This window comes from Gallus gallus, chromosome 1, assembly GCF_016699485.2.
Source record: "Gallus gallus isolate bGalGal1 chromosome 1, bGalGal1.mat.broiler.GRCg7b, whole genome shotgun sequence".
Taxonomy (NCBI): Eukaryota; Metazoa; Chordata; class Aves; order Galliformes; family Phasianidae; genus Gallus; species Gallus gallus.
In genome coordinates, this window is record NC_052532.1 from 168,729,124 (window position 1) to 168,743,705 (window position 14,582).

At 40.7% G+C, this 14,582-nt stretch overlaps 1 protein-coding gene across 20 annotated transcripts in view; it reads right to left on the minus strand.

Moving 5' to 3' along the window:
• The window catches only part of RCBTB2 (RCC1 and BTB domain containing protein 2), a 29,553-nt gene extending 17,544 nt beyond the window's left edge, over nt 1–12,009 (minus strand). For 2 of the 20 annotated variants that reach the window (XM_040666224.2, XM_025146808.3), the window contains exons 1-6: nt 11,923–12,009; nt 5,727–5,820; nt 3,867–4,041; nt 2,078–2,236; nt 1,455–1,605; nt 138–304 (exon numbers count right to left, since the gene is read on the minus strand). In XM_040666224.2, coding sequence (XP_040522158.1) covers nt 138–304; nt 1,455–1,605; nt 2,078–2,236; nt 3,867–4,041; nt 5,727–5,764 — 690 coding nt within the window. In that variant the 5' untranslated portion in view covers nt 5,765–5,820; nt 11,923–12,009. Of the gene's footprint in view, nt 1–137; nt 305–1,454; nt 1,606–2,077; nt 2,237–3,866; nt 4,042–5,025; nt 5,379–5,726; nt 5,821–6,452; nt 7,392–8,804; nt 8,890–9,646; nt 9,746–10,944; nt 11,147–11,922 lie in introns of all 20 variants that reach the window. The other 18 variants (XM_046914613.1, XM_046914603.1, XM_046914596.1 and 15 more) reach the window with 18 other exon arrangements.
• Nucleotides 12,010–14,582: the final 2,573 nt, after the last annotated feature.

The following is a 14,582-nucleotide window of genomic DNA, read 5'->3' on the forward strand; positions in this document are numbered from 1 at the left end:
CTTTAACATTCTTGTTGCAACATCACTCTGAGACAGAAGGACGGAAGACTAATACACTGTGTGCAGTGTGTTTTCCTGTTTCACCCATACACAAATTTCATAAGGAGAAAAAAGAGATTTACTCTAGCTTTTCTCACCTCCCCATCAGACGTTAACACCATAGAATGATGAGAGCCACAAGCAACTTCAATGACTTTCTTGTTCACCAAGTTAGTAGAGACTTGACAGGGAACCAAACCATGATTTGTTGTACCGTTGCCCAACTGACTGTAAGCATTATGACCCCATGTGTACACTTCTCCTTCTGCAACAAAAACATAAAAAGCTATTTGAAAATCTGTTTTTCCAATGACTACATAACATGAAATTACAAACTGAAAAGTCAAATTCAGTAACATATTGTGCATAGTTAAGTATATATATGTCCCAGGGATATACTACTACAATCTTCACGTAGTGTTTAACACAAACCCAAAGTGATAGTATCCATAATATCCACACAGTCTTCATAAAAGAAATCAGAAAGCCAAAAGGAAGGAGATAGAGCAAAACAGAAGAGAAAATGATGAAATGACAGTCTGGAGTCTCTGTTTCAGTTCATGTTTTTGTTACTGAGAATGAATCAAAATTTCTGTATAAGCCCTGGCCCTGTGTTTCCCATTTTTAAAAGTTCAAATAATACAATTTTCATGCTATTGCAATATAAGTAAAGATGCTTGTAATAAAAAAAAACTCTGTAATGCTGCTACTTATTACATAAACATATTATTCCTGCCCTTTATTTTGAGAAACATGATAGTAAATTTAAGAATGCAAGAAATGTCTGACTGCGTTAGACCAATAATCTGCTGCAGAATTGTGTGCCTGCTTGGTAATTAAAAAAAGGTGCTGCTTAGAGATAACATGAACCTGAGCCTGGTCATTTTTTGCAGCTCACTCCCTGTGTACTTCCTCAGCACTTACAACCTCTGGATTAAAGATATAATTCTTCTGATTCACTTTAATATATGTGTATTGGTCTTATTGCTCATGAAGCTATCACCTTTTCATATTTAGTTTTCTCATCTGTTTTAAATCAGATGTTCTCTAGTTACAGTCGTCCAGATGCAGTGAATAGTAGTTCTACATTCATCTTGTCTATCATCATCATTTTCTAAATGTAAATTCTGCTGTTATTCTAGGAGAGCTAGATTTGACACAGAACTCCTTCAGATCTCTAGATTCTTTATTTGATATTTTCACTAAGGGTTCCCTCAAAACTACCAAGGCAAAATGTGCTATACTAAACCAGCATTTCCCTACAGTAGCAGGTTTCATCTACTGACTTTACCCTGACAAAAGCAAATAACACGAGACTATGAATTTCAGAAAATATGTGAAACAGGTCCACCTAGAAACTGTGGACTAATTAAAGTGAACCAATCTGAAAAAGTAGTATTTGCATCATACTCTACCTTCTGTAGCGAGAACAACATGAGGGCCACTTCCATAACTCAGACAGGCTATCTTTTTGCCGCATAGAGAATCTAATCTCTTTGGCTCAATTGTGCTTTGGATGTCTCCTGTTCCCAGACACCCACTGCAGTTCATGCCAAGCACAAAAACCTGTTATAAAGGAATCACACAATCATAACTTAGGTGGGAACAGACTACCAGAGGCCAATTAGTCCAACTAGTCCCTTCCTCAACAAAGGTTTCACATCAGTTTACTCCAAGTTTCACATACATCAGTTTACTAAAGGCCATGTCCCTTTGAGTCTTCACCACCACCAGGGTCATCATCTAAAAGATGTAACCACTGTCATGGCAAAAAAACTATTCTAACATTGCATTGGAATTTCCTATGTTCCAAGTTGTGTCCATGCATCTCCAAGAAATGTCTACCTTCATCTTCTCTTTATTCCCTGATGGTGGTTGGAAGCCAATAATTTTAATCACAAATGTCTTACTTTCAATGAAAAGGTTCAGGTATTCAATATGCAACTTTTCCTAGGTATGCAACAGTACCTGCTTTCACAGAATCTTGACACATATATTACAAAATACATCACATTCACACACACTCTTGGACAATTACCTCATCATTTTCAGTTACATACAGCACTTCATTACCAGCACTGCCAAATACACAGGCTTGACGAATTAACTTGAGCTCTTCTTGTGAACAAAGGGAAAAAATTGGCCATTTCCCAACATCCAGCATCTTCAGGGCTGACAGTAATGTTGCCTCCAAGACCTGATGTTACAGACAAATTATATCAAATAGCTACGTAGAGAGAAATATACCTTTGCATGATAAAAAGGATAAATTCAGACGAACACCACTACCTGCATTCTCAACCACAGAACAGTATTTTAATTCTAGAACAATACACACAGCAAAACCATTATAATAAACAAATCAACTATATCATGATCCAGAGAGAAAGGATCTATGTGCATGAAGACAACTACTATGTAAGAAGTTAAATGCTGTGGTCGCATTTTCGCTATATTCATACAGTGTGACTACTAAGTTAGAGGATTCAAAATACAGGATTCTAATATTAAGATGTAAAATATACATCCAGAATCTGAAAACAGTGTGCTAAAATTATTGTTAAAAAAAAAAAAACATGAAAAATCTGCCCAAGAATGTACTTATCTTTGAAAAAGGCACACATTTGTTTTCATGCATTAAAAATGGAAAGTTGAGAAAACTCAAGGAACCTTTTCCTTTATCCTTCACTTCTGGAATTGTCTGTTTCAAAAATTACTTTCTAAGAATACTTGTGTCTGTAGGTAGATATATAATATGAAAAACAAAAAAGATAACAGAACATTTTCCACCTTATTCAAGGAGAAACAACAACTTTTTAGCAAAGGAAAAGAAAAATAATTCCCCCAGACAGTGAAATTCGTTAATGTCTGCATTTCACTCAACGTTTCCACTGCTTTAGCATAGCATGAATCAGAAAAATGTTGCAGTATCAACTTTTAATAGCAAACTTCGCATGGAGCACTCATCAAATTTTCTTTTACTAAAATTAAAGTAGTTCTGGATGTGAAAGAAAAGTAGCAGTAACTGATGGGTCTGAAGATGAGTAAGAATAGATTTTTCCTATCACTGCATTACAGTTCACCATGTAACAGTAAGGACTGTATCACTTGCTCACCTCTAGGAAGTATCAGACTTTCAACATACTCTGTCACAGAAAATACACATCTTTATATATATTTATTTATATATAAAATCTGTGACTGAAACAAAGCTGTGCATAAATTCTAGTTTAGAGTCCCCTGTGTCAGTTGTAAGGATATCACTTTTTTGACTAATGTCACTTATTATGAAAAAATGCACACAGAAGCATAGACAGAAATATTTCAAGCTTAATAAATAAATCTGTAAATTAACTGTGAATTTAAATCTTTAAGCAAACACACTTCTAAGGAGGGAGAAGGAGGACTGGTCATGTTCCATAAGGAAAAGCTGTGGTTTTGATCACAAAATCTATTTCCCATGTCCTCACAGCAAATAGTTTAATAACCAGTCTAAAAGCTCTATCACTCTGATCATTCTATCAACACATTATCATGAAGCTCAGAATCTAAATGTGTTTCACTAAGTTCTACAGGCAGAGTGTACAAAGAAAAAGACCAAAATTTGAATATTTATGCTCAAATTATGCTCTAAAAATTAATTATTACAAGTTTGCGTTGTTGAAACACTAAGCTGAAGAACACAACTTTGAAACTTAATACTATCTTAACCATGCTTTTAAGCCAAAGGAGAGATTCAAACTAATTAAAATGGATATATTGTCCCTTTAATGTTTTGTAGATCACATACGTAACGTTTCTTCTGCAAGTATCACTTTTCTATCTACAGTTTTGGTTTTCTGTTTATCTTGAAAGCTACTGGCATGAACTAAGCTAATAACAATGCTTCTTTCTCTTGGGTCGAGATGCATGGAATTCTCAACACGAAGCCACGCTCTGACCTTGACACTGACTCGAGAAGGAGGAGGTTCATCTTCCATATGGATTTGTGCTGGCGCCCCTCTGCAGAGAGAGAAGTGTGGTTAAGATCGCCGTATCATTTTGCTGCAACAATACTTTATAGAACTACACACATTTCATATTAAGGCCAAACTGTTTGTTTGGATGAGAAATCAAAAATCATGAAGCTCAGACAATTTTGTTTTTACTTTCAACTGCACAACAATGGGTGACTCAATTTTCTGTATTCTTACCCATGTAAGTTTCCAAGACATTTCTTTCAGGAAAGAAAAAGCACATGGCTACAACTTCCCATTTCTGGCATAACCCTTTAAATATTTTTATTCCACCTTCATTCTGAAAAGCGGTGTGTGAAAAAAAACCAAAAACATTTGGACATTTTCAGATTTACTGAGAATTGTTAGAATATTCATTCTGTTTCTGAAGCTACTGCCAGCTCTGTAAGTGACCTGCATGGCTTCTATGATGTGCATCACCACAGGAAACAAATCTTCAGATCAGATGTCTCCTCCCTGATGCGAATGGCTAACCCTACTATCCTCAAATTATTTCCTCACACAAAGCTGTGCAAATCCATTTTCAGTAGAAATGCACAAACGAGCCTGCAGCTCTTAAGCTGTGCAAGCTTCTTTTACTCGACAAATGAGAAAGCAGTACACACCATTTTCGTGGGGGTGCACTGATCCAGCCAAATCTAAAAATGCCTTTACCTCCCGCAGAAAACCAATCATATGTAAGATTCTGACAGCTGGCAGAATGATATCCAAGGGACACGTAGCTACCACTTTACTCAGCTACTCGTCATAGGACTACCACACTTCAAAGAAGTTTTATAAACCTTCTAATTTTCTAATTTAAGTGAAGGCACAGCTCTGCATTTCTGCATTTCATCCGCAAGCCATTTGATGCTCAAATGATAGTCATCAGTCTTCAAGTTCTGATATTTCAATTCAATTGCTTCTGTTCAGACAAGAGCACATCGTTTGACTTTCAGAGCAGCTTATTCGTTAGTATAAATAAAGATACCTTAGGATGGACCACTGCAGTTACTGAATGAAAGGTTCTCCAGCCCACTACTTCTTTGGACTTCCAAAAACATATTGAGAACCTAGGTTGCTTACACGTCCTCAAAATGCAAAAGTTGCTTTATCTTAAATATAATCGAGAAAATTACTCTGCAATTCCATTCTTCAAGATATTTTGCAAACATAAACATCTTATTTCCAATCAGTCCTACAGGGGTACGTGGGACACCTCAACTAACATCTATTTATACTGTTATTCAAATTCATTTGTTCTGATGCACGCTTCTGCCTCTGCAAAAGTGTTCTTTGTAAAAGCCTGTAACTGATTTAAGAGTACACAGAGACCACTGGATCCTGAAAGTGAAGAAAGAAAAAACATTAAATCATTAAGCATACCTTAGAAACATTCTTATTTGCGGATCTACTGATTTGCTTACTCTTAAGAATTCTTCCTCCAGAAAAAAAACTATTGCATATACAGCGAAGCAAAAAGAAAGGCAGTACTTTCATCAAATGATTCAAGAATAAAACCTGTGCACATTTGAGTACTTCAGATACAGAAGAAAAACAAAGTCCAATCTACTACAGACAAGCTATTCAGGCCATTTATCTATAAAGTTTTCAAATACCCATATAACCCCTGAGAATCCTTACTTTAAAATAATCACCCATTACTTTAAAAAAAAAAAAAGCAATACTTACTTTTGAAAGTAAATAGGTAAGCAACATATATTTCTCATGTATTAAAACTTTATATCCACTAGCTGCTTTTCCCCCAAAAATCTAACGTGCCGATCTAAAAGAAAAAACATCATTTTTTTTGTGGAAGTACAGCGTTTCAGTACAACAATATTTATATTAAACTTCACAAATCTCTTATCTGGAATCCAAGTACAATTTAAGAATCTGGACAGCACACTCTGGCAGTCTGTGTCAAGACTTTTTCTGTCTCTGGATCTGCTCCAGCCATGGTCTTGGCACAAACTATGTATGCCTTTGTTGTATAGATAAGATTGAGTTAAGGAACATAAATGCTGGTTCTATTAGCCAGATTTCATTAAGAGTCTAACCAGATCACTTAATACTAAATGTTTATACAGGTTGTTCACTGACGCATTCAAATGTAAACATTCCTGCAGATTTTCTCTCTAGGAACTTGGCAAGCCAACAGGTTCCTCCCCCCCCCCAGTACTCCACTTAGTATTTCCTCCCACTTAATTTGAGCCTTTATGAAACTCATCTGCTGAACCAAAGGTCTATCTGGAGTATCTTGCCCCAGTAACTCTAACCACAGATGTTGGAAAGAGCAGGAGGAAAAAGTCACAGGCAAAAAAGGACTTGCTGACACCTTTAGGAAATGGACCTAACTTTGTCTGATCTTGATTTGTCAGCAGCCACGTACAAAAGCAGTCATGAAATTATGCTAACCTGTCCAAATGGTCTCTCAGGAAAGGACAGAATGGTAATCACAAAATCACAGAATCACAGAATCGCAGAGCAGAGGTTGGGGAAGGGACCTCTGGAGATCATCTAGTCCAACCACCTGCTAATGCAGGCTCCCTACAGATGGTTGCACAGGAAAGCATCCAGGTGGGTTTTGAATATCTGCACCGTAGGTGACTCCACAGCCTCTCTGAGAAGCTTGTTCCAGTGTGCTATCAGTCTTAAAGAATTTTTCCCTTGTGTCTGTATGGAACTTCCTATGTTCCAGTTACTGCCCCTTACCCCCTTTTCAGCTGGGCGCTGCTAAAAACAGCCTGGCCCCATCCACTTGACTCCTGAACTTTAGATATTTATAAGCACTGATAAGATCCTGTCTCCTTTCTCTAGGCTGAACAGTCCCAGGTTTCTCAGCCTTTTCTCATAAGGGAGATGCTCCAGGCCCTTAACCATCTTTGCAGCCCTCTGCAGTACTCTCTCTAGAAGACCCTTGTCTTTCTTGAACTAAGGAGCCCAGAACTGCACACAGTATTCCAGACGTGGCCTCACCAGTGCAGATGGGGAGGACTGCTTTCCTTGACCTGCTGGCCAAACTCCTTTTAATGCACCCCAGGATCCCACTGGCCTTCCTGACCACAAGGGCACACTGCTGGCTCATGGCCAACCTGTCATCCATCAGGACCCCCAGGTCCTTCTCCACAGAGGTCTCTTCCAGCAGGTCATATTGTCGACAGCTCTCTGTAATCTCTGAAGAGATTACATTTTCTTTCCAGAAAGATGTGAGTCTATATTCACAACTAACATCCTTCTTCATGCACAGTGAAACGTCAATACTTTGTCCAGCGCTGACCATAAACTGACAGAACTCAGCTTTTCATTTATCCCTCCACTGATGCAACATTGTCCATTACCAAGAAATGGCAGACCCTGAAAAACAGTAAGTGGTTGGTTGAAGAGCTGCTATCTCCAACTAAAGAATGGTCTTCTCTCATTCCCTTCTTGCCTCTCGACACCAGACTGTGACTTCTCAGCTCCTGATGCAAGCTCCTCTGGGTGCATACTAATTTCAAAAGCAAAGGTACACATAATTTAGAGGCTAAAGCCATGAACCTCTCAAAGACTGAAATCCTGACAGTCCTCCAGACTGTCATCCTTGACCTCTCAAGGCAGCTGCTACAGAAATTTTGAATTAAAATGACCTAAGACAGTGTTACTGTCTCACTCTACAGAGACAAAACTTTAGCCAGAAACATCTTGTCAGATGTCATTTCTCTTTTAGCACAATAACCAGCTGTACCTGTTGGCTGGGACAGACCTCCAGAAATACCCCACTGAAGTTATCAGAGGTCCACTTACATGCAGAATGGTTTTTTGGAGCTGGATACTTAACATCTATCTGCAGGGGCCTTTTTTTTTTTCCCCCAGTAGTATCATCATGTCCAAAAAGAAATTTGTTGCCAAAAATGAAAGCAGTGAAGAAGCTGGAAACAATAAACAAAAAGGAAACATGGACACACCAAAAGCAAGGAAGATAGGGAGAATACTGTTTTATAAGCCAGGTTCAGCACTGTCCTTTAATACAGCTTCAGTACCACTTTGATGAAGCCTAAAAACTTCAAGGAAAAACATTTTGAAACACATGAGAAGACAGGAAAGGAAACAGAAGATATGACCTTTCAACTCTCCGATGGTTTAAAAAGAAGTGTCTGGGTGTAATGTGAAATTCCTGCTCTAAGTGACAACACTGCTTTGAAAATCCTATGAAGATTCCTGGGACACCTTCCCCTCACTTGCAAAACCAATCCCGGGAGAAGATTTGGGCTAGCAAGAAAATCTGACTGAGTTTTATAAAATTCAATAAGACTTTTGTAAGTCTTAAATAATAGAGATGATAAAGCACACTGTCCATACTAACATTATTTCTTTCTCCTGTCCCTATTCTAATTACTCTTTTTCCCCTTAGAACTGCTGTCAGACGTAGAATGGTGCATTGTTTACCAGTGAGCAACAAGAGTGGAACTGACAGGAAAAATGCATCGTTATCTACCAGAGAAAAAAATGTTTAAAGCAGAAGAAACAATTCTCAAATTCTTTTTTCTCACTCTACAAATCCTCCAGCAACCCTGATAAAACCATCTGAAAGCTTCAGCCACCCATCTGCTGGTTCGGAAAACAAGGAAAAAAAAAAAAGTCAAGGTCAGCAGCTAAAAAACTCTAATTAAAACTGTCAATCAAAAATATTTTTAATTTAAAGTGTTTTCACTTACTTCTGCAAGTGCAATAACACCTTCTGAAGGCAATCGAGTGTTTCAGATTTTGCAAAGTGAACACAAAAATTACCTTCAGTGCTCAACACCACCATAAGGATGTCACGGTCACTTCCACATACATACTTCTGCAGTATAGAAGAGTATTATCACCAGATCTTGAAGATATTAAAATAATCAAACATTTTCTTAGACAGTTTCTTGGTAAAAGCATATTATTCCCGTATCTGTTTCTATGCTGAGATGCTGAAGCATTTCTTTTTTAATGTCTGATCCCATATTTTCAGAAAATTAACCTGAAAAGCAGTTTCTCTTTGCTAAACCGAATTCCAAACACACTTCAGTTCCTGTAATCCATGTAGATATGAACATAACAAAATATTAACAACTGATGCAGTTATTAGCTCCTGTCCATTTAAAACACTTCATAATATGTAATTTACTACATAACTGATTTGGTATAATTGACACGTATTGATTCTTCATTTTGACCTTCCAACATGAGAGCTCAAAGAACTAGCTTTAGGGGGAAAAGATTGTTCAGATTATCTGGTTTTAAAAGATCTTTAATAAAGATATTAATTAAGTAGCACAGCCAATTAGTTCAAAATCATGCAATAAATGTGAAAGGAGTAGATGGTTATTGTATTTTTATCAACTTAAGAAATCACAGTACAGAAAATGATTAAGGTTTAAGAATCTAAGCAATGCTAACAGCTCACTAAGTTTATCAGGAGGTTTTAAGTAGTACTGCACCTGCAAGGGGGAACCTGACTGGATGCAGATCGATGCCATTGGAACAGCAGGTCAGGAAAGGGTCTTTCTTTTATTATGTAACCATAAATTCCATCTTGCATTTACAGAAAAACAAATGCACCTACGTTGTTATGCCTCCTCTATGGGGATCTAACCTACCTGAACTGTTATTAGACAGCAGTCACCTGACCCAGCCAAATTCTGATCCATAGATCAGTCTAGCTCACGAGCATCTTTTGACTTCAGATTCTCCTCAAGCTGTTAAGGAAAAAAGAAAGTTTCTATAACTGTAATCTTTAATCACTTCCTTAGATGTCCAAGAAAGGTCCTCCTAGCCCCATTTAAGCCAAAAGCTCCAATTTACAAAATGTACCTTCTACCAGTTACAAAATCAAACAAAAACTAACTAAACAAGCCCATAAGCACTACACTAAACCACACCTTTCTTTTCAACACACCTGGCTTGTTTAGATTTAACACAGTTTTTCAGCACACTGGGTCACCAAGATAAGGGTTCTTTTCTAGATCATGTCTAACTATCACAGCATGAATCAATGGCTGTAGCTAAACCTCCTGCAGGAGTGTTTCCCATGAATCCAGCATAAAAGACCAGGTAGGCTAGGAGGGGGGTGTATACCCCAAACCTTCCCTTGGAGCAGATGTATGTGAAAACAACTGGGCTGTTATATGTCATCTGTACTGAAAAAAAAACTCCATCGGTGACAAAATTCCTGATGCTATCACTCAATAAGCACTATCCTTATCCAAATCCAGCTCTTCTAGACTATAGCAGAAACCATCAAAAGCTCTTATAATTTTTTTCATCAAAGCTAGCTAAGCTTGATTCTAGCTTATCCACACCGCCTCTTCCTGTTACTTTACAGTTTACCGTATGGACACGTGTCCATGTCACACTGTCACATTTATTTCTAATGCCTGGACAGCATTAGCTCTCCTAACCTACATGCGTCAGGATTGTTTTTTTCTCTTTGTTTCTCTGTGTACCATGTCTACTCTCACATCCTTCACCACTAGTCCAGCCCAAATGGTTCACGATGGTATGCAGAAACAACTGTCTATGGACCTTACTCAGTCTGTAACCAGGAGTAAAATCCCTCTACTAATTGTACCCTCTATTATTATCCATCAATATTAGAACTTTCATCTCCAGAAGGAAACACAATGTGATTCCCTAATCTCCCAAACTTTAATGATCCTTTGTCAATTGTTAAGTCTTAACTTCTCTGTTATTCTTTCTCTGCATTAAGACTGTGGTCAAACACTGAGCTAAGCTTGTCTAACATACTGCAAACTTCATACTGCTTCAAGAGCCAGCAAGGTGCCCTGGCAGCCAGGCAGCAGAAAGCCAATCCTATCCTGGGCTGCATCCAAAAGCAGTGTGGCCAGCAGGGCGAGGAAGTGATCGTGTGCCTCTGCTCTGCACTGTGAGGCCTCACCTGGAGTACTGCATCCAGATGTGGAGTCCTCAGCACAGGAGGGACACGGACCTGCTGGAGTGTGTCCAGAGGAGGGCCACAGAAGTGATCCCAGGGATGGAACACCTCCCCTACACGGACAGACTGAGAGCTGGGGCTGTTCAGCATGGAAAAGGGAAGGCTCTGAGATGATCTGAGTGGCCTTTCTGTATCTAAAGGTGGGCTGTAAGAGGGAAGGGGACAGACAGGGTCTGCTGTTAATAGGTCAAGGAGAAATGGTATCACACTAAAAGAGGGGAGATTTAGACCGGATATAAGGAAGAAGTTTTTTACAGTACGAGTGGTGAGGCAGTGGCAGAGGTTGCCCAGAGAGGCGGTGGATGCCCCATCCCTGGAGACACCCAAAGTCAGGCAGGATGGGGCTCTGAGCACCTGATGGAGCTGTAGGTGTCCCTGTTTGTTGCAGAGGAATTGGACCAGACGGCCCTTATGGGCCCCTCCCAACTCAAACGATTCTGTGATTCATACTTCACACTGAGGACAGAGCCCTCCAATACCAGCCATGCGCAACCCGTGGCAATACACACACATCTCCTGTCCGAGACATTTATACAGACTGAAAACACAAAGCGAGGGACAGCGGCACAACACCCGCCTGGCAAGACCCTCCCATCCTCCCACAGCCGGCCGCTGACAGGACCCCACGACCGCCCCCCACACAGCGCAGCTCCCGCCAAGCCGCCCACCGCCCCGCCCCGCCCCGCCGCAGGGCCGCAGCCAACAGCAGCGGGCGCAGGGCGGGAAGCGCAGGCGAGCAGCGGCCGCCCCTTCCGTCCCCTCCCCCGCCGCGGGGCGGCCGGCGCCGTCCGCTAGAGCCCCGGGAGCGGTTCTGAACGCCGTTCGGCCGCAGTGCCGCGCCTCCGCTCTTCCCAGCGGAGTTGCCATACCCTCGCCTGGGGAAGGGGGAGGCGGTGGAGGGCCCCTCGCTCCGACGCTTACCTTCCCCGCAGGCGGCGGCCCCTCCTCCCCGCGATGAGACAAGGGAGGATTCCGCCGCGCTCAGGCACCTCCTCAGCCGCGGAGGGGGAGGGAAGGAGGGAGGGAAGGGGGTAAGCGCCTCCCAGGGATCCACCTCCTGCGGCGGGAGAGCGGAGCCGCCGTCTTCCCTGCCAAGGCGCGGCCGTTTTGGCGGTGCGGCCGCCTTGAGGAGGATGAGGCGCTCCGAGCGGGCACGGCGCCGAGGGGGATAGCGCAAATCGCTGTCGGCAAGCGTCTTCCTAAGCGCGGCATCTACGGCCTGCTGGTCACATCTCTTACCTGCTGACCCGCCTTCTTGCTGCGCTGTGTGTTCGGAGACACCTGCTGCTGTATTCAGCGATAGTGGGGTTTGGGCGTGGGAACCGTATTCAGGAGGAGAAAGGTTGCTCTTAGGTCCCCAACTTAGCAGCTGTCTATAAAATAACGTCATATCTTGTTCCAAAAGTAATGCCTGCTGTTTAGTATAAAGGTTTTCCTCAGACGTCACAGGACTGTGCTGTAAAAGACCCAAGTCTCTTTAGTCAGCAAACCTGGTTTGGAAGCACCGTAAGAAGAGTTATGTTGTGAAATGCTGTATTCTCCACCTCCAGATGGAAAAAAAAAAAAAAAAGGATATAGTTTTTCCTAAGAATTTCATTCTTTATTTCCTGCCTATGGAACAGGCTGCCCAGAGGGGTTGTGGGTGCCCCATCCCTGGAGGTGCTCAAGGCCAGGTTGAATGGGGCTCTGGCAGCCTGAGCTGTTGGCTGGAGCCCTGCCTGTGGCAGAGGGTTGGAACTGGATGGGCACTAAGGGCCCTTCCAACTCAAGGCATTCTGCAATTGCATAATGATTTGTGTAGAATGTGTGATGGAGGACAGCAGACTCGGGGGATCTTGGATTCAATAAGGAAGATAACATCGTTCTCTGTAATTTTGTTCTCTCTTTATGTACAATAAACAGACTGCTGTAAAACACAAAACAACTTATTGTCTGTTACCACGTTCATTTCTCAGATATCTGCTTTCTTGGACACATTTCAGGGGGGAAAAAATGTTGCTGGATTTCAGATGTGTGTAAATATAGTAATGTACCTGATAATGTCAGTCTCACAGGCAGTGGTAGCAAGCTATTCATTCTCAGATTGACAGTAAGGCAAGTATTTTTGGTAAGAGTAATTGTCCCCTAAATCAAATTTCATCTTAGTCTGTGAGCTGGTTATTGATTCTTCAGTGAACATATTTGAAGAGTATTGGATATTTTTCCAAAAGTTATGCTTTATTTAACTGCGGGAAGCACTGAGTACTATTAGGCTGCAGGTTACACTTAGAATCAGTGGAAAAGATCACCGTCTTGACCCACTGAAACAAAATTTGGTTTAATGCACTGAAGTCCTTAGATCTAGAAGCAGTGGATGTAGATATACATCAAAGAAACTGAATTAGAAACATTTGGTAGAAGATTGAGGTTGGTAAACAACAACTGGAAGTGTGGATGTAAGAAAAACCAATGCCATTTTTAAATGTATAAAGAGAAGAGTGAATGGAAGTTAAGAGGTAATTTGCCTCCCGTAAACAGTGTAATAAAACAACTACTGGAACACTGCATATAATGCTATTATACTTTTTAATAGAGAAGTTGAAAATGGGATAGCATGCTTGAAGATGAGTGGTTTGGAAATAAGAGATTCTGTAAGAGGTGATTTGTGTAGTTCATTAAAAAACAGTTTAAGGGTTTTTACAGTTTACAGTTTCCTTCTAAAGAGAAAATAGTAGACATTCAGTGTCATTTTAATTTAATGGAAAAAGACATAAGAAGCAATAGGGGCAAATCAAAGTCACAGAAATCCAAGGCAGAAATTAAGGACAAATTTCTGACAGTAAGTTATCTCCATTTATTGATGCCTTCCTATCAAAATCTGATCAAGTTATTTCTGCATTTCCATACATGCCTGTTGTTCTACAACTGTCTGCTTTTCTACCTTTCATTTGGGCTGTTTCTCTTGTTTCCTAAGTGTAGTGTCAGATTAAGAATTCAACAACACCGAGTAGAAAGAAGTACGTCTGTCTTATCTTGCAAACACACTTATTAGTATATACCAGGATTGTATTTTACTTTTCTCCAATAGCAGTATTCTCCTCTGCAGTTTCAGCTTTGCATTTCTTTCTTAATGTATTTTTCCACTCCAATTGCTGCATATCCCTTTGGTCTTCAGAATAATACTTGAGGGACCTGATCTTCTTTTCTGATTAGCAATGGAAGAGACGTAGAAGCATAGAATGGCCTGGGTTGAAAAGGACCACAATGATCATCGAGTTTCAACCCCCCTGCTATGTGCAGGGTCACCAACCACCAGACCAGGCTGCCCAGAGCCACATCCAGCCTGGCCTTGAATGCCTCCAGGGATGGGGCATCCACAGCCTCCTTGGGCAACCTGTTCCAGTGCGTCACCACCCTCTGGGTGAAAAACTGCCTCCTACTATCTAACCTAAACCTCCCGTGTCTCAGTTTAAGACCATTCAATTTTGCTGAACTCAGTTTCCAAATAAGGTAGTTCAGTAAACCTTTTGCTGTGTTTCTTAGGCAGTCTGTCAGCAGGAAATGGGAAAGCTAGGAGTCTTTTCAGGTCAAAATAAAGCCAG